Source organism: Molothrus aeneus, chromosome 2 (genome assembly GCF_037042795.1).
Source record: "Molothrus aeneus isolate 106 chromosome 2, BPBGC_Maene_1.0, whole genome shotgun sequence".
In the NCBI taxonomy this organism is placed as follows: domain Eukaryota; kingdom Metazoa; phylum Chordata; class Aves; order Passeriformes; family Icteridae; genus Molothrus; species Molothrus aeneus.
Window position 1 is genome coordinate 170,334 of NC_089647.1, and position 25,047 is coordinate 195,380.

The 25,047-nt window shown below is 52.3% G+C and overlaps 2 protein-coding genes across 2 annotated transcripts in view; one reads left to right on the forward strand and one right to left on the reverse strand.

Annotated features, from left to right (window-relative positions):
* EVA1C (eva-1 homolog C) overlaps nucleotides 1–13,913 on the reverse strand; it is a 37,315-nt gene extending 23,402 nt beyond the window's left edge. Inside the window, exon 1 of the mRNA XM_066571809.1 lies at nucleotides 13,787–13,913. Coding sequence (XP_066427906.1) covers nucleotides 13,787–13,913 — 127 coding nt within the window. The remainder of the gene's footprint in view (nucleotides 1–13,786) is intronic.
* A 9,056-nt stretch (nucleotides 13,914–22,969) lies between these two features.
* Nucleotides 22,970–25,047, forward strand: part of URB1 (URB1 ribosome biogenesis homolog) — a 42,228-nt gene continuing 40,150 nt past the window's right edge. The window contains exon 1 of the mRNA XM_066571810.1: nucleotides 22,970–23,123. Coding sequence (XP_066427907.1) covers nucleotides 22,985–23,123 — 139 coding nt within the window. The 5' untranslated portion in view covers nucleotides 22,970–22,984. The remainder of the gene's footprint in view (nucleotides 23,124–25,047) is intronic.

The following is a 25,047-nucleotide window of genomic DNA, read 5'->3' on the forward strand; positions in this document are numbered from 1 at the left end:
CCCTCTATTGTTACTGGCTTCTGCCCAGAAACACATTTTCCTGGAGGGAGCAGATCCAGCCACACAACAGGGTAAAGCTGGGGAAATGGGGTGTGATCTCTGCCAGTAATAACAGCCATGGTGATCAGAGAGAGGGCATTGCGAGGGCTGAACTCTTCCTGCCCTCTCCTTCTGTGTTTACTTCATCACCATCAGTTAGCTGGGAATTTGGGGAAAACTTTCTTTTGCTGCCTAAATATGGGAGCTGGACTGCAGCAGCCCTCCAAGTCCTGGTCCCCTGCAGGTCAGAGAAGCCTTCAGCAGCTCCTGGATGGCCAAGGAGATTCCCTTGCCCCAAGAGCAGGGCAGAGGGGGAGGCAGCACAGCCAGCACGGATGGAGTGAGGCCATGGCTCTGTGTTCACTCGGGCTGGGCAATCAGAACACTTGGGAGTTTTGGGGTTTCTTACCCTGAGCAAGAGAATCACAACCAGAGCCCATAAAAAATCTGACATTACTTAATGTTTTAAACCTAGTATTGGGGTTTTTTTCCTTTTTTTCTGGGTTAGGTAGTGGAGGGGGAGATGGTGCTCAGCTGCAGCAGTTACTTTCCAAGTGTCATTCTGTAATGAGGAGGGCTTTAAAGTTCCTCTTTTTTTTCAGAAATAATCAATGTCACTCTTTAAAACAATATGAAACGACACCCAAAAAGCTGACTACCCTGAGAATTGTCTACATGAGAAAGCCTGGCACTACTGCAGTGTCCCAGGAACATCTCTACACTCTGTGTGAAAGCCCCAGCAGGCACTTTCCCATTTATCCAGGACACACATTCGTGGCAATGTACGGAGCGCTCTGCATCTGGAATCAAGCACGAGACCTTAGAGACTGGCTCAGAAGTTAGGCCCAAAGCACACAGGCACAAAAAGGTCCCATTATTGGGAGGCCAGAAGGTATCATCCCATGCAACTGTCTGTCTAAGCCAGACTACTCACTCATTGTAATCTTTTACTGACACTCAAACACCAGCACAGAATCCAAGCGTAATCCTTTCTTCCAGAATTAGCCAAATTAGTCACAGCATCCACTGGCTTGACAAAGAACTTCAACTCAAAAAACATAGCGCCAGAAAACCACACAAAACACTGAGGCTGAGCAGCTGGACAAAGCCTTACTGATCACTTGTTACTGAAAAGGACAACTGATAAATGAGTTTAAAAATGACTGACAAAAAAAAAAAACAAACTGGTATAGGAGAATAAACAGATACTTCTTTGTATGAAAAAGAATTCTTAAGGGGTTATAGTTTCTCATACTTTACCATTTGCTCCTGGCATAATCACTGTGAATAGCAACGATAAGGGTAGCAGTGGACCTGAAGGTATGGAAATCCAAATTAATTTTTTTTCTGCTGAAAAGCACAGAGAATCTGAGCATTTGGAAAGTTCTGTATACAAAACAGTCTGGTATTCCCTAAAGAATATCAGCTGTGCTGTGGTTTGGATGTGCTCGAGCTCCCCAGATGCAAGGATCAAGGAGAAGAGCATTTCAGGCTGTGAGCCCAGTGCCCAGCACACACTGAAAGCAATCTCAGCATTGGCTCAGGTGATGTCTTTTGGGTAGGACAGCAGCTTTGCAGTGCAGCATCTTCAGAGGCTGGGGCTGAGCAGTGCACAAGCTGTGAAGGCCCTCAGAACTGGGCCTTCACACACAGATTTAGTAACACAGTTCCTGTGTATCGTTCCATTGGGTTGAATTAGCACAGGAATTTGCCAGCTCATTTTAAAGACATACCCATCTATTTTAGACCAAAGCAGATAGAAATAGCACACGTACTATTGTGGCAGTCCCAGAAGGCTAATCCATCCAGTAAATCTCCATCAGCTCCCACAGCTCTGTGAAGAACTGTGCCAACTCTCATTAAAAAAACACAAGCCAGCTTGGTGCATCTGAAGGAAGATACTTGATGCAGTGATGGCAGAATAGTTAATGACCTCTACTACAAACACCATTAGGAGCAGGGCTCTGATATTGATTGGTGTTTGGGATCCGCTGCAGGACTCCTCCAGCAGTATCCTCTCTGCTGGCTTCTGAAGGAGGCACTGAGGAGAAATGAACTCCTGAGGTTCAGCCCCAGTCCCTCTGCCATACCCTCTGCTGCTCTCAGGGCAGCTCTGTCCACAGGCCATGCTGTGCCAGGGGTCTGTGTGCACAGGGACAGGGATCTCTGGGCATTCATTCCTGTCCCCTGCCTGTGCCACAGGCCATGCTGTGCCAGGGGTCTGTGTGCCCAGGGACAGGGATCTCTGGGCATTCATTCCCTGTCCCCTGCCTGTGCCACAGGCCATGCTGTGCCAGGGGTCTGTGTGCCCAGGGACAGGGATCTCTGGGCATTCATTCCCTGTCCCCTGCCTGTGCCACAGGCCATGCTGTGCCAGGGGTCTGTGTGCACAGGGACAGGGATCTCTGGGCATTCATTCCCTGTCCCCTGCCTGTGCCACAGGCCATGCTGTGCCAGGGGTCTGTGTGCACAGGGACAGGGATCTCTGGGCATTCATTCCCTGTCCCCTGCCTGTGCCACAGGCCATGCTGTGCACAGGGACAGGGACCTCTGGGCATTCATTCCCTGTCACCTGCCTGTCTGCAAATTGGCTGCAGTGTTTCTAAAATTCCTGACACTATGTTTCTTGCCTCATCATTTTATTCTTTTTTATCTGAGTGCCTTGCCAATATTCTGTTTGACTCCTTCCCCACTCCACGTCTCAATCTTTGATCAGTAAGAAATACACTTAGCAGCATTGATTACTGTTCTTGCTGTTCAGAAATTAGCACAATTGGCTTTACTCAGCACCTGCATGTAAAAATCTGTAATTCCTTCATTTATGCCTTCCTGCATGTCACCAACCTGCTTTAATTTCCCTCCATGCATTATTTTTTTCAGTGAGCCTTTTTCCACTGTTCCTCTCAGCCCTTGCTCTTTTCTAGTGACTACCACCCTACCAACTTCAAACTTGCACTTGTACTGCAGAGATAGCATGAAAAGTTGGTTTTCTGTGCAAGGAAATTTTTTTCATATAATCACCCTATTTTTTTGTATTAACTAAATATTTTTTAAGCAAGGATAGATGTTTCCTTGGAAAAACTAGGCATAATCTAGTTTCACTAATAAGACAGTGACCACAAACCCCATTCCATTTCCAAATGCCTACTTTGTTTTCAGAGCACTCAGAGTTGCTGCTTTTGTTAGAGTCAGTCCTTGAGACTTTTCAGGTGCCCATTTCTGAAGGAGATGAATCTGATGAGATCCTGACCTCTGTCCATCTGCCATTCCTTTACTCAGCTCAACACCCTTTAAGCTGAATGGCCAGTTTCAAACTGAGGGCTGCAGGGCTCCACGAAATAAAGTTCCTACAGGATCCATGGAAATGGAAGCCTGAGCTGGCACTTCCAATTCAGCCTCCATGCCCAGTGCTGCAAGTGACCTGGGAGGCAGGATGGCTGTCCTGGGGAGCCAGCAGCCTGAGGCCAAGGGAGCAGCGTGCTCCCACTGGCCTGACTGACACACCAAGGATGAAGTCTGCAAGAAGCAAATGCTGAAGGTAGTGGGGAGGGTGCTTTTGGGGTGCCATGGCAATCAAAGCAGTGGTCGAGGTACCAGTCACATTTTCCATGAGCTGTTCTATCCACATGAATGCTTTCCTAAGGAGGCTGTCTTCATCTTTCTCCCTTGTGCATCATAACATGGATCATAACCATCTTTCTGAATCTAATCCCCACTGTGTGTTAAATCTGAGGGTCACATTGAGCAAGAGCTTGATTCTGCTGAGGCCAGAGAAAAGGCCAGGTAGCCATCAGATAATTCAGTGCAAAGCCTCATTCATTCACCCTCCAGTTTAAACAGGGTTTACTGGGGAGCAGCAGCACACACGAGAAGCCAAGCTGTGAGCTCTTCCCAGAAAAACACAGCCAAGGCATCATGAACACAGAACAGACCTGTCACCTTTGGGTCCAGTTTCTCCAGGAACCACTCAACCTCTTCCTCTCTGCAGGACTCAGCCTTGCAGTTATGTGAGTTCCATTTTGCAGAGTGGGGAAGCCCATGAACCCTGCACGTACACAGCACAGGAACCTGCACTTACACACAGGAACCTGCACTTACACACAGGAACCTGCACTTACACAGCACAGGAACCTGCACTTACACACATGAACCTGCACTTACACACAGGAACCTGCCCTTACACACAGGAACCTGCACTTACACACATGAACCTGCACTTACACAGCACAGGAACCTGCACTTACACACAGGAACCTGCACTTACACAGCACAGGAACCTGCACTTACACACATGAACCTGCACTTACACACATGAACCTGCACTTACACAGCACAGGAACCTGCCCTTACACACATGAACCTGCACTTACACACAGGAACCTGCACTTACACACAGGAACCTGCACTTACACAGCACAGGAACCTGCACTTACACACATGAACCTGCACTTACACACATGAACCTGCACTTACACACAGGAACCTGCACTTACACAGCACAGGAACCTGCACTTACACACATGAACCTGCACTTACACAGCACAGGAACCTGCACTTACACACAGGAACCTGCACTTACACAGCACAGGAACCTGCACTTACACACATGAACCTGCACTTACACACATGAACCTGCACTTACACACATGAACCTGCACTTACACAGCACAGGAACCTGCCCTTACACACATGAACCTGCACTTACACACATGAACCTGCACTTACACACATGAACCTGCACTTACACAGCACAGGAACCTGCCCTTACACACAGGAACCTGCACTTACACACATGAACCTGCACTTACACACATGAACCTGCACTTACACACAGGAACCTGCACTTACACAGCACAGGAACCTGCCCTTACACAGCACAGGAACCTGCACTTACACACATGAACCTGCACTTACACAGCACAGGAACCTGCACTTACACACATGAACCTGCCCTTACACACATGAACCTGCACTTACACACAGGAACCTGCACTTACACAGCACAGGAACCTGCACTTACACACATGAACCTGCCCTTACACACATGAACCTGCCCTTACACACATGAACCTGCACTTACACAGCACAGGAACCTGCACTTACACACATGAACCTGCACTTACACACAGGAACCTGCACTTACACAGCACAGGAACCTGCACTTACACACATGAACCTGCACTTACACACAGGAACCTGCACTTACACACATGAACCTGCACTTACACAGCACAGGAACCCTGCACTTACACAGCACAGGAACCTGCCCTTACACACATGAACCCTGCCCTTACACACATGAACCTGCACTTACACAGCACATGAACCTGCACTTACACACAGGAACCTGCCCTTACACACATGAACCTGCCCTTACACACATGAACCTGCACTTACACACATGAACCTGCACTTACACAGCACAGGAACCTGCACTTACACACATGAACCTGCCCTTACACACATGAACCTGCCCTTACACACAGGAACCTGCACTTACACACATGAACCTGCCCTTACACACATGAACCTGCACTTACACACATGAACCTGCACTTACACACATGAACCTGCACTTACACACATGAACCTGCCCTTACACAGCACAGGAACCTGCACTTACACAGCACAGGAACCTGCCCTTACACACAGGAACCTGCACTTACACACATGAACCTGCACTTACACAGCACAGGAACCTGCACTTACACACATGAACCTGAACTTACACACATGAACCTGCACTTACACAGCACAGGAACCTGCCCTTACACACATGAACCTGCACTTACACAGCACAGGAACCTGCACTTACACACAGGAACCTGCACTTACACACATGAACCTGCACTTACACAGCACAGGAACCTGCACTTACACACATGAACCTGAACTTACACACATGAACCTGCACTTACACAGCACAGGAACCTGCCCTTACACACATGAACCTGCACTTACACAGCACAGGAACCTGCACTTACACACAGGAACCTGCACTTACACACATGAACCTGCACTTACACACAGGAACCTGCCCTTACACACATGAACCTGCACTTACACACAGGAACCTGCACTTACACAGCACAGGAACCTGCACTTACACACATGAACCTGCACTTACACAGCACAGGAACCCTGCACTTACACAGCACAGGAACCTGCCCTTACACACATGAACCCTGCCCTTACACACATGAACCTGCACTTACACAGCACATGAACCTGCACTTACACACAGGAACCTGCCCTTACACACATGAACCTGCCCTTACACACATGAACCTGCACTTACACACATGAACCTGCACTTACACAGCACAGGAACCTGCACTTACACACATGAACCTGCCCTTACACACATGAACCTGCCCTTACACACAGGAACCTGCACTTACACACATGAACCTGCCCTTACACACATGAACCTGCACTTACACACATGAACCTGCACTTACACACATGAACCTGCACTTACACACATGAACCTGCCCTTACACAGCACAGGAACCTGCACTTACACAGCACAGGAACCTGCCCTTACACACAGGAACCTGCACTTACACACATGAACCTGCACTTACACAGCACAGGAACCTGCACTTACACACATGAACCTGCACTTACACAGCACAGGAACCTGCACTTACACACATGAACCTGAACTTACACACATGAACCTGCACTTACACAGCACAGGAACCTGCCCTTACACACATGAACCTGCACTTACACAGCACAGGAACCTGCACTTACACACAGGAACCTGCACTTACACACATGAACCTGCACTTACACACAGGAACCTGCCCTTACACACATGAACCTGCACTTACACACAGGAACCTGCACTTACACAGCACAGGAACCTGCACTTACACACATGAACCTGCCCTTACACACATGAACCCTGCACGTACACATCACAGGAACCTGCCCTTACACACATGAACCTGCCCTTACACACAGGAACCTGCACTTACACAGCACAGGAACCTGCCCTTACACACATGAACCTGCACTTACACACCACCCGCCTGTTCTGTTTCTCACTTCCTCCCACAGGTGTTCTCTGTCCTGCCTATCTGCACTCCCCCATTCCCTTGTGTTGTCTCCTAGGACTGGTGCCCAGGAGTTTAGGGCATCCCAGTGGCTTTCTGAGGAAACTGGAGGGACCCCTATGCACTTGTGTTTTCTCTCTTGCTTTCTGGTTTTATTTCCTCCCTGTGTCAGGTAGAAGAGGCCAGCTGCTCCTGATCCCCAGACTCCTGGCTCTGCAGTAAACTCCACCCTATAGCCAGTTCTATTTCTCTCAGCTACTCCCTGCAGCCAGAAGGGCAAACACACGTCCTGGGACCTAACATGGGACTACTCCCGTAGAAAAGATTTTCTCCATCCCATCTAAAGCAGCTGACAAGAGGCATGGCTTAGGGGACACTTTAGAGCTCTTTTCTGCCCATGCCAAAATCCTCCTTTGAAGTGGGGACAGAGTAGCCTCTTCCAGTGCCACTCACAAGAAGGAACAGGAGAAAGGCTCCGTGGGCAGCAACTGTTCCTGGAGACAGAATGAGAGACTCTTTATGCCCAAAGACAAAACACTTCGAATATTCCCAAAGACTGCAAGCAGGAGAACCTCAGGGGCTGGAGGAAAATGTTTGCCTGAAAACTCAGATTTGTGATCATGGACCTTCATGTTCCCCAGGAGAGCCAGGGGCTGTTCACTGCCACCTCAGAAAACAGAACCACAGGTCTTGTTTTGCAAACACAACTTTGACTCAAGCTCTGCATTTTTTGTACCCTCACTTATATTTGATATTCAGAAAAAAATCAGAAAATCTGAAAAGATCAGATAAAATCAGAAATCTGGCAGCTCACAGACTTGCAGTGCTATGATGGTTTATAGCACAGAAAGTCCAACCTAGAAAAGCAAAAATACAGTCCCCACTTCACTCTCAGTGCCTGATGATTTGATGTTTTTCTTTACACCAACATTTCTTTGTCCTCTACTCAGTTCTAGCCCAAAGAAATGAAAAGTTTAAAAACTGCAAAGCTATTCTGAAAGAATAATTCTTGTCTTCCCATCCAAGATTAAATACAATGAAGAAAAACAAACAGATATTTGTGGGTTTGAGACTCTCATCCAAAGCCCAGTGAAATCCTTGGGAATCCTTCCAGTGACCATAGGCTTTCAATTAGGTCTTATACAGTGAGTGATGTTTTAAAATTAATTCTAAATTAAGAGCCAAACCTCACTGGTATTTAATTTGTTGCCAGAAGGCACACAATAGAGCTTTGAAGCAAAACTCTTAAAATGCCTAGAAATTCAGATTAAATGACTCACCAGTGCTGAACAAATAAGGCGTGGCCACGCCTCCTCCTGCTCTTCAGCTCCCTTAGGACACTATTTTCCCTGTGTTGGGTAATACATCAAAATGTTTCTGTTCCAATTGTAGGTTATGGCTGGCAGATGACAGAATTGTGCTAAATGTTGACTGGTCAGACAGTGCCTTGTCTGTCTGGGACCCTTCCAAGAGAAGCTGAGTATTTGCCTGGAACAAGTCTCCAGTGAAGGTGAGACCGGGAGCTCTGCCTTACTGGGAGGGATAGCAGCAGCAGATGGAGCAGGAAGGCACAGGGGAGCTCATCCCCGCTGTGTATTTGCAATGAAAATAGCATTTGGTGTGTCAGGTGCCAGCAATCTGCCCAGGGAGAGCAGAGAGAGTTCTGCCCCAAAATTGTGACCATCTGATGGACTCAAACGTGTTGGGCTCTGAGGAGTGGAGCTCAGGAACCCGAGTTTTGTGTCTCGTGTCTGAATTGTCCAATGTCTGTAGGGCCAAGGGCATCACACCATCCCTTAACTCATCAGTGGATTTAACAAAAAATACTAGCACACCTGAAATGTGGTTTCATAAGTTACACTTCCTCAGAAAGGCAAAAAGAAGTGCAGGAAAAAGCCTGAAACAAAACCTTGGGTCTCAGCACCAAGATCTAAACTAAAATCTCTGTTCTGACACACACCTCTTTATTCCACAGAACAAATCCCAGACCAGAGCCCACTTGGCTCAGAGAAACTTTAAACCAGACTTTGAGGTTTAACTCACACATTACTGAAATGAAACACATTTCTAAAGTGAAATGCTGTTCCTGAAATGAAGCAATGAACACTTGACTCTGACAAGGCAGTGTTGAGAAGATGCCTCACTGCATCACTGCTTCCAGCACTTCTTTAAACATCCTGCCTGAAGGACGTGCTACAATTGCCACAGTGAGTCAACAGAACTGACTCAAGAAATTCGTACAGGATTTTATCTGGCCACCACAAAGCCAACAGGAAAACCTCTGCATCATTGTGGTTGGTAGTGATTGATCCTGCCACATGACTACAAACAAAGCATTTGCTCCAAGCATTTGTTTGCTTTCCTTTTACCTGGGGGAATCTGGGGTGGGTGAATGCCACGGAACTTAATGGAAACTTTTAATGCAGAAAGGTCACAGGAGCAGGTTATGTTTCAGTTTGGGTGAACTGGTTTGCTTTTCCATTAGATCCACTTGTTTCTGTGGCTGGGTCGGGACACCAAGTCTGTGGAGTTAAAGCCAAGCTCGGTTCTGTCTGGACTGTTTTGCACAAAAAGAGAGAAAACTTGACACCAGTGGACAGAGATTAAAAGGTTCTAGCCCAGAGCAGTGGCTGCTTTCTGTTAACGTCCAGAAAGTCATTCCTCACCCCAGTTATGCAATCACAATTACTTCATTTTTGATCTTCAGTTACAGGCACATTGCTTGGGAGCTGCCCAGAAAACCTGGCTGGGACTCAGGTAAAGAAAGGGAGAGCGAGTGGTGAGCGAGCCAGGGAGGCCAGGTCAGCCTGGGCTCAGAGCAGCAGGAGAGCTGCAAAAGAAGGAAGGAGCACGAAAAAGGGGCCAATGGATGTTCCTCAGGGTAGCCAGAGAGAAGGAGCTGCTTCCTGATGGACAAGGGCTCAGTTCACTGTCAGCAGACAGGGAAACGGTGGGAGAAGGAGGGACTGGGGACAGGATGAGAGCTGAGGCCTTTCCAGTGCCAGCATGGAGAGCAGGGGATCAGAGGAGCTGAGGAGCAGGATCCCTGCTCTTGGGAAGGTCCCACAGACAGGGAGGGAGTGGGGACCGGATGAGAGCTGAGGCTTTTCCAGTGCCAGCATGGAAAATAGAGGGATCAGAGGAGCTGAGGAGCAGGATCCCTGCTCTTGGGAAGGTCCCACAGACAGGGAGGGAGTGGGGACCGGATGAGAGCTGAGGCCTTTCCAGTGCCAGCATGGAAAATAGAGGGATCAGAGGAGCTGAGGAGCAGGATCCCTGCTCTTGGGAAGGTCCCACAGACAGGGAGGGAGTGGGGACCGGATGAGAGCTGAGGCTTTTCCAGTGCCAGCATGGAGAGCAGGGGATCAGAGGAGCTGAGGAGCAGGATCCCTGCTCTTGGGAAGGTCCCACAGAACGGCACCATCCCAGCCAAGCCAGCTCTCTCTCAGAGGCTGGGACACCCACAGTGTGAAACACTGGGGAGAGAGGGTTTGCTGGGTTTGCCAGCTCCTTGTTTGGCCTGCTTTGGGAACCAGCCCTTGAACACAGAGGAGTTGTGAGGAAATGGCTGTCCTGAAGCCCTGATGTCCTGAGAAGTGGCTGTCCTGGTGTCCTGAAGCCCTGATGTCCTGAGAAGTGGCTCTCCTGAGAGTGTCCTGGGAGCCCAGGCTGCTCAGAGACTGGAGAAGCAGCAAAATTCACAGCAGCCCCCTGCAATGGGACCTGATCCAAAATGTGAAAGAAACCAGTGATCACGGAGAAAATAAAGAGGTATTTTAGTTAAAAGGTGTGCTTTGAAGAGCAGGCATGAGGGGAAGAAAATTCTGTAGGTCTAGGATCACTCTCATGTTCATGAGGGTCTAAGGAAAGACCTGTGGATTAAATCTCTCTCCTTCCAAACCTCCAGCTTTCAGTTTAAATTTGGGCATGAATACTTGGATTCCACTTTGAAAAATTAATCACACTGAGGACTGCAGACCTCAGAGCACATCTGCATTTTCAGCATCTAATGGAACTAATAAATATAGATTTGTGGAATCATTAAGGTTGGAAAAGACCTGCAAGATCATTGAGTCCAACCTTTAAATCTCTTGTTTGTTGCTTCAAGCTGCCAGAGAAACATAGATTATGCAGATCTTTATTGTGTCAACATAAGAGAATCTATTGTGTCAAAATAAGAGAAACTCTTATTTCCAATAAGTGAAACTATTGAGTTGTTCTCACAGGGTTGAATTTTGAACTGCTGCTGGTGTCTTATTTCAGAGCATTTTTCTCCTCTAGAAAACAGCAATCCACAAAATGTTATTGCACAGCGAAGAAATGCCTCTCTTAAAAACCCCAACCAAGCTAACAGAAAAGCCAACGAAATAGAGTTTTTTCCTCATAGTTACCAGCCAGGCAGATGAGAGCGAGAAGCTGCAGCTGTAGGTGGTGGAGAGGATGCAGAGCCCCAGTGCAAAGCTACAAACAGCAATGACAACCTTTCACTGCACACGGCTCCCTGCCCCCCTTGGCAGAGCACCCCCGGCCCCAGAGGAGCATCCCTGGGCTGTTCCACGCATCAGCGAGGTCTGCTGTGAACCGACGGGCTCTGGGCAGGGTGCAGCTGCTGGCACGACTGACGCTGGCATCGGGGGAACACAGAGACCCCGGGGGCAGCGGCTGGAGCCTGGCAGCAGCGCAGGAAGGAACGCTGGGCGCTGTCAGAGGGGAGGACAGGAGCTTGGGCTGAGGGGTAGAGCAGCTGCAAGGCTCTTGAAAGGGGCCAGGTTTGTGGCCCTGGATATCAGCAGAGCTCAGGAAAATCAGCTGCTGCTCCTGCCGGGGGGGGGAGCAAACAAGGGAAATCAGCAAGGCCCCAGAGCCCGCTCAAAGCCGCCCTCCCGGAGCGTGTAATCACCCTTGAACGGCGTGAGACAGCCTGAGGTGGCACTGCAGCGTGTCACCTCGCCTCTGCCAGCTCTGCGCCACAGCACCTGCCCCGGAGCAGCCAAAAACTTCTCCCCACGCTCTGCATACTTTGCTTTTAAACGTTGCAGTAACATTTCGGTCCTTTCTGTCACTCTAGATTAGATCTCCACGTTATAATTAAAATGGAGCAGAATTTGTTCAGGCCTGGGAGCTTCCCAGTCCGGTAGGAATTCTGCTTTCCTTTTCTGCATTTGATTTACTAAAACATCTGCATGTCATGTTTAATCCCGATCTCTGGGGTGAGATAGCCTTTTTGTCTGGTCATTCTACCTACTGGGAAAGCTCAGTGCACAATGAATACTGAGGACATCAGTACTTCTGAAATTCATCTTGGATGACCTTATCTAAATCACATCCTTTTCAAAATGAACAGACTTTGGTGAAAGGAACCTTCCTACATAAAGGGATATGTTTTAACTCAGTGGCTAGTTGAAAAGGAAAATCTGAACATTTGTTTTATGTTATTGTGGAGAACCACCATGTGGTTCCAAAACTAACATCCCAAACCAGCAATAAAGCAAAAAAAAAAAAAAAACAAAACAAAAAACCAGCAAAGAGTGAGACAGCAAGCATTTAAAAGCCTTTTACATGTGAAAGGAATTTAATATGAGAAATGTAGCTTATCCAAGTACGTAATTCTGCTCTTTATATTTCATGGCTGCTTGCTTAGAAATTTTCAGCTCTCTTGTGTGGAGCTGGACACAAGTAAAAAAATTACAAACTGTATTTTTCTGTTGCTGAGGAAATAGTTTCTACAGAACCATGAGCAGCATATTGAACTGTATCCACACAAACTATGTTAAAATGCATAACACGCATATTGGCTATTAATTATATATTAACTTTGTTCCAGGGCACTCGAGTGGCTTTTGGGAAGCTCTGCTCTGTTCAATACGGGAAAGGTTTGCTTTCTGCCCTAGAGGCAGCTCCTTAGCTTCCAACTGCCGGAATATGCTGTGCTCGGGGTGGTACAGAGAGGAGAGAAACAGCCCTTTTCTAAATGCCTTTCTAACAGCAGCGGGATGCCCTGCAGCGCCAGCAAAGTTACAGCAGTGAAAGTTACAAAGACAAGTTACAAAGAATAGAGACTGCTTCCTCGTCTTGATGGAAACAAGGATGTTTTCCCAGTTCCTGCGGTGATGCAGCACCTTCCCAGAGACCTGAGATTCCCGGGGGACAGCTGGCGCCTCTGCTCCCGGGAAGGGACTCCCCTCATCCGCCCCTCTCGGGCTCCGAGGCTTCCCTCCCAGCAGAGAGAAGTGCAGCACTTGTTCGCTCCCTCAGGGCCCGACTCCAAGTCTCCAGGAGAAAGTGGGAACCTTTCCAGGGACTTCCACGCACTTTTGGTCAGGCCCCGGCCGCTCCACGCCCAGCGTTCCCACCGCGCAGCGACAGCTCCGCTCCCCGCGTCCCTGCCCGCCTGGCCCCTCGGGCAGCCCTTCACCCTCTCCTCCTCCCTGCCTCCTCGGGGCACACCGGGCCCGCGCTGCCCCTGCCCGGGGCGCAGGCCCGGGACCCGGCCCCGCTCGGGCTTACGGAGCACGGAGCGCTCCGGCAACCCGCGGCTGCGCTCCGGCCGGAGCCCCCGGCGCTGCCCGGGATGCGCCGGTCCCCTCGGGGCATTGCGGGGCCTGACAGCCCCGCCGGACCCTGCCCGCGGCCCCCCGGAGCCCCCCGCAGCCGGGAGCCGCCGCTCGGCGCCCGCCCCGTACCTGAGAAGTCGGCGAGAGCCGCGACCTCGGCGCCGCACACCAGGAGCACGCAGGACAGGAGGCGGAGGAGCCGCGCGGGCTCTGCCGGGGCGCGCCGTGGGTGCAGCCCCGCATGCCCGTCCCTCATGGTGCGGGACAGGGCGCCTCGGGCCGGGGGGGCAGCCCCGCCGCCTCACATGGCGCGGCCGGGCCCGGCTGCCGGCGCGGCCCCCCCGGCGCCCTCGGGGCTGCCCCTGCCCCGCGTGGGAGGAGGAGGAGGAGGAGGAGAAGGGCGAGGGCGGAGCAGCCCTGCCAGCGGCCGCGGGCACTCGGGGCGCGGGGCGGCGGGGAAGGCACGGGAAGGCACGGGAAGGGACGGGAAGGCACGGGAAGGCACGGGAAGGCACGGGAAGGGACGGGAAGGCACGGGAAGGGACGGGAAGGGACGCGGGCTCCCGGCGGCGCCGCGCCGGGCACTGCCCTCGGCGCGCATCGTGCGGCCGGGCTGACTCAGAGCCGGCTGCACCTCGCCCGCCCTCCCCGGCTCTCCCCACCCCTCTCCGAGCAGTTCGCGCCTCCCTCCCGGTCAAGAGGCTCGATTTCACCGTCTGCCCCCTGATTCTTGCTTGGCAGCGGTGGGAGGACTGTCACGGACTTACACACGCACCGCGACCACATTTCCCCGCTCGTGTTTCTCCCGAGACAGGTGCAAGGTGCTGCCCACCCCTCACTCCCTGTCCCCGCAGCCCAGCTTCCCTGCGTTCCCTGCTCCAGACGCCTCGGCTCCCGTTCCAGACCCCGCCAGGGCTGCTGCTCCAGCCCCGCTCCTGCCCTTACACCGCGGCTCACGGGTCTGAGGGAACCCGGCTGGGACCTGCGCCTGGCAGCATCTGTGGATGAGGGATTTCAGTGGGCAAACAGCACTGACTCCCCCGTGCTGCAAAAGGAGCCCCTCTGTTTCCTCACACGCACGGTGTGTGACAGCACCTGATCGCAGCAGCCCCGGACTCCAGGTCAGCGTGCCTCGAGTGTGTAGGCTCGGCTTAAAGCTTTCACTGCAAAGTGAGGAAACATCTTGAAGCTACTTTGAGAGACTTCAAGTTGTTCCCCGAAATCTCTTGGGATACAGAAAAGTGAACCAGTGAGAAGTTCAAACAAATTGTCATTGCTACCTGCTAAACTACCTTCCAATGTAATTTGGTGCTTCTTTTAAGGTATGAGGCAGTCAAGGGAATGAATCAGGACAGCTCCCAGCTCCTGTAAGAGCTGTCCTCGTGAAACAGAGCTTAGAACCAACACTGGAAATGGGGCATAAAAGCATCTTTCTTCCTGGGGCTGTGGGTAAACACGAAAATCCAGCTGTTTGCACCCTGCCATGCATGATCACACGAATATCCAGCTGTTTGCACCCTGCCATGCATGATCACAGGAAAATCCAGCTGTTTGCAGCCTGCCATGCATGATCACATGGATATCCAGCTGTTTGCACCCTGCCATGCATGATCACAGGAATATCCAGCTGTTTGCACCCTGCCATGCATGATCACACGGATATCCAGCTGTTTGCAGCCTGCCATGCATGATCACATGGAAATCCAGCTGTTTGCAGCCTGCCATGCATGATCACACGAATATCCAGCTGTTTGCACCCTGCCATGCATGATCACATGAATATCCAGCTGTTTGCACCCTGCCATCCATGATCACACGAAAATCCAGCTGTTTGCACCCTGCCATGCATGATCACATGAATATCCAGCTGTTTGCACCCTGCCATCCATGATCACACGAAAATCCAGCTGTTTGCTGCCTGCCATGCATGATCACATGGATATCCAGCTGTTTGCAGCCTGCCATGCATGATCACATGAAAATCCAGCTGTTTGCAGCCTGCCATGCATGATCACATGGATATCCAGCTGTTTGCAGCCTGCCATGCATGATCACATGAAAATCCAGCTGTTTGCAGCCTGCCATGCATGATTTCTCTTGAAAAAATCCCCACGAGTGAGTCAGTGAAAGATGACAGAACCAAACTAATTGTGTTAAATCTATTCCTCTCCTCCTGTTCCAACTGAAGTTGGAACACATCCAGATTTGAATTTCCAAAGTCTGGCACCTCTTTTCAGAGGTTACACTGAACTTTGACCAACCTGGTCTTCACGTTTGAATCTGAATCCCCTTTTGTTCTCTTCACACACAGAAAAACAAGGGGGTAACACATATATTAGCCTATGCTTCCTTAGTCTTGGCAGATAAGAGCAAAACAGGTTTCACATGAGCCTGTCTGAGGTCAGGGACACTCCATCAAGAGTTACTGGACTCAGATAAATGGGATCAAAGATGCCGAAATAACAGCATAAAATCACTCTGAAACATCTGCAACGGCAAACACAGGTGGGGAGAGAGAACAGCAGCTCTGCAGGTGAACCCCTTGCTCGGGCTGCTTCAGGTAAGGACAGTGCCTGCCTCTAACTCAGCCAGCTGCTCTCTGCCTTCCAGTGGGGAGCTGTAAGGAGACGTGTGGGAGTCTCCCCTACTCCCCTGCTTTTCCCCTTGGCCTTGCACCTCACCATTCAGTGTGACAATTCTGTGCTTGCTGCCTCAGGGCAGTCCCCCAGTGGGTGCAGGGCAACAAGCAGCACAGCTCTTTACAGAGAAAGCGTCTGGAGGCCATACCTGGATCCTCTCAGAAGGTGTTCAGGTAATTAGGTGACCTTACCTGTCCATGCCAGCTTCCTGGCTGCTGTGACCTCGGAGCTGCCATAGCGTCAGGTGAGTGCAGTCAGGCCCTCTGTGGCCTCAGGAGGCCAGAGCTCCACTCCCTGTGCAGCCAACGGGCAGATATCTCATGTTGAGGCCACCTGCTCCAGCTCCAGCAGGACGGGTTCCACCTGCTCCTCTCACATCATCACTCCCTGGAACAGATGTCAGCAACGGCCACTCAGTGTGCTGTGAGCGACTGAGGGGACAGCAGATCTGGGACAAGCACACAATCAATGCAGAGGAACATACAAAGCATGGATAATAACTGGGGAGTACCCCAGGCTTGAAGGTCTGAGGGGCACTTGGGAACCCTCTGTTCCCAGTGAGATGCCACAGCTTCTCCCAGCCTGGTGCTGCTGTAAGCAAAGGCCATCCCAAAGTGCAGGACCGAGCCTGGGATGCTTTTGGCACTCGGCAGGCACAACCCAAAGGCAGAGGCAGTTCCCAGGTGGAATGACTGAACTGGGAGAGGTTCAAACACGGGTAACCTCGGGCAGGTGAAGCAGTGAGGGGTGAATGACTGCACAGGAGGCAGCTGGGGCTCCTGCTGGCAGACATCTGCCTTCAAGGGAAGCCTTCCTGTGCAGGAGGAAAACTTATGGACACTGTGGATGACAGCACCTGAATGGCATTCATATTTCTTTATACATATATATGTGTGTGTGTGTGTGTGTGTAGTGGGCTTTTTTATCTGCCCTCTGAATGGGGGCTACTGTGCTATTCAAAATTACCCTAAAACCAAGTAACCTAAAATACAAAAGGCAGTGTTCCAAATGTCTGCTTTTCCCTGTGATGGTTTAAATAGTGAACCTGGAGACAGGAGTGTGGAACACAAAGGCAGAAGGGAGACAGTGCTCACCATGACGTGCAGAATGCAGCTCCTAGGAGCTGGCAATACTCGCTTGCTGCAAGACAATGTAACTGATCCAGACATGTTCAGCATGTAGAATTACAGAATCCCAGCCTCGTCCTTTCCTCACAAGCAACAAGAATTAGATTCCCTTTTTCCCCCCAAAGGAAAAAAAAATCCCAGAAAACTCCAGGAGTTAGAATCCAGGAGAGATATCACATCTGCTCCAGACAGTTTCTCTCTTTTGGACTTGGGCAGAAAAGAAACCATTTCACAGTGCCAGAAATGCAGGATTTGTGCTGTTACATGGAAGCTTGGCAAAAGCAGAGCCAAAATCTGAGCACTTCACTTATTCTTCTCCATGTTATTAACATTTCACTCCAAGTGCCAATTCAAAGCTCATGTCATGACTTAGTGTATGGAAATTCCAATAAAATTAGTGTGTCAGTTAAGAAGTAAACAATGTGAAATGAAAGAAAGTGAATGTGAAAAAAAAATTGAAATGAAATAGACAGTAGAGTTAGATGGCCTAAATTTTCCTATTAGTGAAAAAAAAAATCACTAGACCTGTTGTACAGTAACAAAAATTGTCAGAAAACTATCTCAGAAGTACTTTTTCTCACAAACACACACACACACACACGTCTGTGTGTACACTTCTCACCACTACACCCCTCACTGCTCTTTCTTCCTGCTTTCTCCCCTATAATTTCTTTAACAACTGATATTTGTCATTTTCATTTTATTCTCCCGGAATAAAGTTTCCAAGAAGTTCCCTAATGTTCTTTTTGGCTTTTGAAGATACAAAACAAAACAAAAAATTAAGAACAAACCCCCAGGCTTTTCCCACATTTTTAAACATTTTATATTCCTGCATTCTGCCCCAGACAGAATCTACAGGACAGTTCAAACAAGTGGGTTGCTACCCTCTGTCTGTTTCTATGGAAATGAGTGTCAGACCACTTAAAACAAAGCACATACTTTACAGTAATCACTGTATGGTGATTATTTCAAATAACAGACTGCGTTTTTCCCCGTGCAGCCTCTATTTCTATGGATACAAGCTGGAAATAGGTGTAGAGAAGCTTGTCCCACAGTTTTTCCTAATTCTACATGTGTTTTGGGTGCTGTAAGTTCTCACAAGGTACTGTGGATAGTAAGATCTAACAAGATGTTCAAGCGTACTGTAATTTGAATTTGAGAGGACCAATTTGGGGAGCAGAGCTAGGAAACCCGCTGGTGTGTGTAAATAGAAATGTGAGTGGATACTGAGCGAGCACTCCCCACAGCAGGTTTAAAGGAGGGGAAATGTCTGCTGCTTTTGCCTCAGAGAGAGCAGGCTCAGCTAAACCAGCTGAGTTTTGTGCTCCCGAGCTGCTCCCTGGCCAAACCAGCTGGAACACCAGACAGAGCCTGAGCACCTCACCAGACACCAGACGTGGCCCATGGAGTCTGCCGAGCCAACCTCCTCCCGTCTCCCTTGGGGTGGAACCTGGCTGCATTTCCCCACCAGGCACAGCAGAAAGCCCCCACTGCTCACCCTCCCGGGCGCTGCCAGAGGCGCTGGCACCTCTCCTGTGCACAGATTGCTCCTTCCAGCAGTGCACCTGGCACTTGTGCTGACACGAAGAGAGAGGCACGTCCCATCTCCCAGAGCTCACTGCTGGGAACAAGAGAAAACATGACCCAAGGTGGAGGCAGAACAACTGCACCAGGAAAAGGCCCTGGGTTTGCTGCTCTTGCTCTCCTAAAGCACCCAAGCCGTCCCTGGCCACTCCCTGACACGGTGCTCCAAAGACAGACTGTGGTCCTGCCTCTCAGCTTAGGAAGGACATCGGGACAGAGTTGCTGGGTGCACCAGGGCCTTGGAAACCAACCTCTTTGTGAAAGTGCTCTGTTGTGGTTTTATAAGCCTGCCTTTGACGGGTTGTTGTCACTGTTCCCCTTTAATAAGTGTTTAGGCTAAGATTTTCCAAATGACTAATGATTATGTACTTGAAATTCAAGACTGAAGCTTTTTAAAGCCACAGAATCAATGTCAAAACACTGAAAAAGACTGTGGCTTTTCCAAGAGCCTTGAAAAAATCAGGCTTCAGGGTCTCTCAAGTTAGATATGTAAAGGCAAGGAAAACTGGTAGTGTTTCAGAAAAGAGTAGCCCATATCAACATCTAGTAAGTGAGAGTTGATAGTTTTGAGATCCACACCTCAGGCTGATTCAACCTGAGCACTGTGAAATTAGAGGCAAATAACAACATTTGAAAATAATAATGCAGTGTTTGTAATTGCCTGTTTCTCCCATCAGGACTGCAAGGGCTCCCTGGTAAATTCTGTGGCTCAGTGACCATGCCAAAGTAACTCAGGGTGGATGATGCTTGGGGATTATTCCCTGTGCAGAAGGTGGGGAGGATTTCAGCACACAGAAGATCCCCTGAGTGTTGCAGGAGATGCTCACAGGTGCTTCCAGCATGTGCCTCCTCCAGCTTTTCACAGCCTGCTCATGGGCCTCCCCACTCTTCTGTCCTCTTCTCCCCTTTTCTGATCCTTCCACCCATCTCCAGCACCTGGCACTGAGCCCAGCTCGACCCACACCGTGCTCAAGGCCCTGGTGCTCACAGCGCCCTGTCCATATGGACAGGCCCTCATGTTCCTTGTGGGAGGAGCACACATTGCCATCAGTCGGGCCCAAAATGCACTCCCTGCTCTCCAGCTGAAACGACTCTGCGACTGGAGGAGGAGAGGGGTTTGTCTGACAGCATCTAGAGTAACAGAAGCTGTGCCTTTGCTTCGGCCTCGCCAGCCCACTCATCTCCTGGCTCCACACACTGACCTGCACATCCCCTGGACTCCCTGACGCCAAGCCTGTGGAGCTCAAGCCCTGCAGTGACTGTGTCTGACTGTGTCTCCAAGTGTGTGACCCAGCCCCAGGCTGGGCAGGACCAGGGCAGTGTGGGGCACAGGGCACTGGGACACGTGATGGGATAGTGCTGGGAATATTCCCGTGCTCAGGAGGGGGTCCTGGTGTCCATCTCTTGCAGCAGCCGCCCTCGCTCCTCCTGGGATCCCTCAGCGTGTCAAGGGCTGGAAAGCAGGAGGATTTCACCAAGAGCTCCACATCACACTTGAAATTTTGGGAAACACCAAAGGAAACTTTTCCATGGAGTGACTGTGTGAACTAAGAGCAGACATCGAGAACTACAGTTTTAGAGATGGGATTTTGGATTCAATCCATTCCCTCTGGACGCTTTCTACGGTTGATTTACACATAAAATTTAAAAACTATCTTAAGAAATGAATGCATTTCTTACTAGGGTAGGGTAGGGGATCACAGCTGACAGATGGCCTGGAAGTGAAGCCACCCCAGGGGTTACTTTAACTTGGGGCTCCAGTAGCCCAGCAGCAGAGGGTTTAAAGGACAGCTCTGGGCTGGGATCAGCACGGGCTGTGCTGGGATAGCTGGCTCAAGGTTTAACTAGGTTTCGGTGGCAAATGTTAGCTACAGAACAGCAAGCATCCGTGGCTAAAGGCTGCAGAGAGAGAGGGGCTGGCTGAGAAGGACAGCAGAGTTTAAGGCTGAAATCAGCAGAGAAAAAAACAGACTTGGGGGAGGAAAGCTGTCAGGTATAACAGAGAAAGAGAAGGACACGGGCCTCAAAGTGCACTCCAGCAGAACATGGAAGGGGCCTGGCTGGAAGGGAGAGCAGCAGTGTGCTTCCCCAGCCTCCTGGGAGCCTCTGACAGGCAGGGAGGGGACAGCAGAATTGAACTTGAAATAAAAGGAAATAAAAATAATTTTCAGTACCATGGTGCTGTACTTTTTAAAAGACTAGAACTGTGAAATATGGTGTGATGGTAACTATCAGGCTTTAAGTCTGGTAACTAGGACTGTTACCTTGAAGATCTCAGTATCAGTATTGAGCCTTTTAAAAGCTGTGTTAAATCAAATCCTTTTTCCTGGTTCTGCTAGCTCTGCCCTTCCTTTTCATCCCCTCAATAGCAAAGCAACTCCCTCTTGAGAATGTAACTTACCTTCCACACTATGTTCCTATCAATTTCTGGAATTGCAAATGCATTTGGATACCTGCATAAATTTAGGTTTCAAGAAAACTGTAAGGCTGAAACAGAGGATTGCCATCATCCAGAAGAACCACCGAAAATGTTTTATGGAAGGACTGAGAAGTCTGTACCCTTGAATAGAATTTGCTATACTGAGGCAAATTCCAAATGGCACTGCCTTCTAAAGAAGGAGAAAAGTAGTTGGAATGCAGTGAGTTCAATGTAAGTACTCCTAGAAATAGGAATTATCAGCAGAGTTTGGAGCATGATGTCACTAGCAGCAGTAATATGCTTCTGACTTTGTTCTCATCAATTACTCAAAAAAGCCCTTGTACCCAGTGTCTAGCAATTAACACTTTCCCATTTCCTTTTTCCCCCCCAGTGTTATGTACTCCCTTTGTTTTACCCTTTTCTGTCTTCTAACTTCAGCTTCTTTTATTTTGTTCTATGCTCTGCTCTCAAAACATCGCAGCATCTTCTGTCAGTGGGAAAGCATTTGTTCATCCTAGGTCTCAGAATGGCTGTCAATGTTGCCCTCTCCTGGATCACTCTTTTTACAGCATTTTGCTAAAAACAAAAAAAAAGCCAAAATAAAAACAGTTTGGAAAAGCCCAGGAAGATACTAATACTACTTTTATTACTTTCACATATGAAAAAAATCCTGGTTTGGATTTGGATAGATCTTTATTTTAATGTTTTCTTACTGAACTAATCTACTCTATCTTCCACTACTGTTTCAACTGTTGTTGCTCCATATGAAACAGTTTATTGGAGCAAGGCTTTTTCTGTTCCTCCTTATCACTGTGCTTGTCCTGGAATAACTCTTGCTGAAAGCAAGGGGAGAGTTTAGATCTTAATTCACCTAAGCCTGCCCTGTGGCAGCGGGAAGCCATTCCCCCTTTTCTGTCACTCCTTCCCTTATAGATAGTCCCTCGCTATCGCTGCCGTGGGTCCCTTCAGGTGCTGGAAAGGCACGGTTAGGTCACCCCGCAGCCTTTCCCTCTCCCGGAGAGACAGGAGTGTCTGGGGCAGTTCTCTGCCCTCCCTGCTCCCCTGCACTCCGTGCTTTCCCCTTCCACTCCCAAGTCCGTGTTGGTTCAGGATCGCAGGGGGCTGCAGTCTGGGGAAACTGGGATGACAAAAACCTGCGTGGCCTTGCAAGCAGCGATGGATGAGAGACTGCTGCAGACGGGACATTGGGCACGAATTGTTCCCTGGGAGCGTGGGCAGGCCCTGGCACAGGGTGCCCAGAGCAGCTGCGGCTGCCCCTGGTACCTGAAGTGTCCAAGGCCAGGCTGGATGGGGCGTGAAGCAACCTGGCCTAGTGGAAGGCGTCCCTGCCCATGGCAGGGGGTGGGAATGGTTACGGTCCCTTCCAAACCATTCCACGATAACTATTTTTAACTCTTTTTGCCCACCTCGGCAGTGGTCGCTGCGGAAGCCCTCCCACTAGGGCGGTCCGGCTCCTCCACGGCCCCGGCTGCTCCCGCCCCTTCCTGCGAGAGCGGCGGCGGTTCCGGGGCGGGCTTGGGCCAGGTTCGGATCGAGCATGGCCGGGAAGCGGAGCGGCGAGGCCGGGGAGCGGAGCGGGGAGCCTGCGGCCAAGCGCGCCTGTGGCCCGCGGGACGAGGAGTTCAATGGCGCCCGCTTCAAGGCGCTGCTGCGGGACCCGGCGGCCGCCGCCAAGGGTGAGGGGCTCTGCAAGGCGGGAGAGGCGCGCCCTGAAGCGGCCGGTCCGGGCTGAGGCGGCCGGTGCGCGCTGAGGGGGCTCACCCGCGCTGAGGGGGCTGTCCCGGGCTGAGGGGGCTGCCCTGGGCTGAGGGGGCCGGTCTGGGCTGAGGGGGCTGCCCCGGGCTGAGGGGGCTCACCCTGGCTGAGGGGGCTGCTCCGCGCTGAGGGGGCCGGTCCGGGCTGAGGGGGCTGCTCCGCGCTGACGGGGCTCACCCGGGCTGAGGCGGCCGGTTCGGGCTGAGGGGGCTGCTCCGCGCTGAGGGGGCTCACCCGGGCTGAGGGGGCTGCTACGCGCTGAGGCGGCTGCTCCGCGCTGACGGGGCTCACCCGCGCTGAGGCGGCTGCTCCGCGCTGAGGGGGCTGCTCCGCGCTGAGGGGGCTGCTCCGCGCTGAGGGGGCTGCTCCGCGCTGAGGGGGCTGCCCCGGGCTGAGGGGGCTGCTCCGCGCCGAGGGCTGAGGGGGCTGCCCCGGGCTCCGCGCTGAGGGGGCTGCTCCGCGCTGAGGGGGCTGCTCCGCGCTGAGGGGGCTGCCCCGGGCTGAGGGGGCTGCTCCGCGCCGAGGGCTGAGGGGGCTGCCCCGGGCTCCGCGCTGAGGGGGCTGCTCCGCGCTGAGGGGGCTGCTCCGCGCTGAGGGGGCTGCCCCGGGCTGAGGGGGCTGCTCCGCGCCGAGGGCTGAGGGGGCTGCCCCGGGCTCCGCGCTGAGGGGGCTGCTCCGCGCTGAGGGGGCTGCTCCGCGCTGAGGGGGCTGCCCCGGGCTGAGGGGGCTGCCCCGGGCTGAGGCGGCTGCTCCGCGCTGAGGGGGCTGCTCCGCGCTGACGGGGCTCACCCGGGCTGAGGCGGCTGCCCCGGGCTGAGGCGGCTGCCCCGGGCTGAGGGGGCTGCTCCGCGCTGAGGGGGCTGCTCCGCGCTGAGGGGGCTGCTCCTCGCTGACGGGGCTCACCCGGGCTGAGGCGGCCGGTTCGGGCTGAGGGGGCTGCTCCGCGCTGAGGGAGCTGCTCCGCGCTGAGGGGGCTCACCCGGGCTGAGGGGGCTGCTCCGCGCTCAGGGGGCTGCTCCGCGCTCAGGGGGCTGCCCCGGGCTGAGGGGGCTGCCCCGGGCTGAGGGGGCTGCTCCGCGCTGAGGGGGCTGCTCCGCGCCGAGGGCTGAGGGGGCTGCTCCGCGCTGAGGGGGCTGCTCCGCGCCGAGGGCTGAGGGGGCTGCTCCGCGCTGAGGGGGCTGCTCCGCGCCGAGGGGGCTGCCCCGGCCCGAGGGGGCTGCTCCGCGCTGAGGGGGCTGCCTCGGGCTGAGGCGGCTGCCCCGGGCTGAGGCGGCTGCCCCGGGCTGAGGGGGCTGCTCCGCGCTGAGGGGGCTCACCCGGGCTGAGGCGGCTGCCCCGGGCTGAGGGGGCTGCTCCGCGCTGAGGGGGCTCACCCGGGCTGAGGCGGCCGGTTCGGGCTGAGGGGGCTGCTCCGCGCTGACGGGGCTCACCCGGGCTGAGGGGGCTGCTCCGCGCTGAGGGGGCTGCTCCGCGCCGAGGGCTGAGGGGGCTGCTCCGCGCTGAGGGGGCTGCTCCGCGCCGAGGGGGCTGCTCCGCGCCGAGGGGGCTGCCTCGGGCTGAGGCGGCTGCCCCGGGCTGAGGCGGCTGCCCCGGGCTGAGGCGGCTGCCCCGGGCTGAGGGGGCTGCCCCGGGCTGAGGGGGCTGCTCCGCGCTGAGGCGGCTGCCCCGGGCTGAGGAGGCTGCCCCGGGCTGAGGCGGGCGGCCTGAGGGACGCCGCGGGGATGTCACGGATGCTGCTGCTGCTGCTGGAGATGCCGCACACGGGCACGGCCCGGCCCCTCTGTGTGGCCCAGATATGGCCCCACACGTGGCGCTGGTGGCCCGGGTGACGCTGTGGCTTTGCAG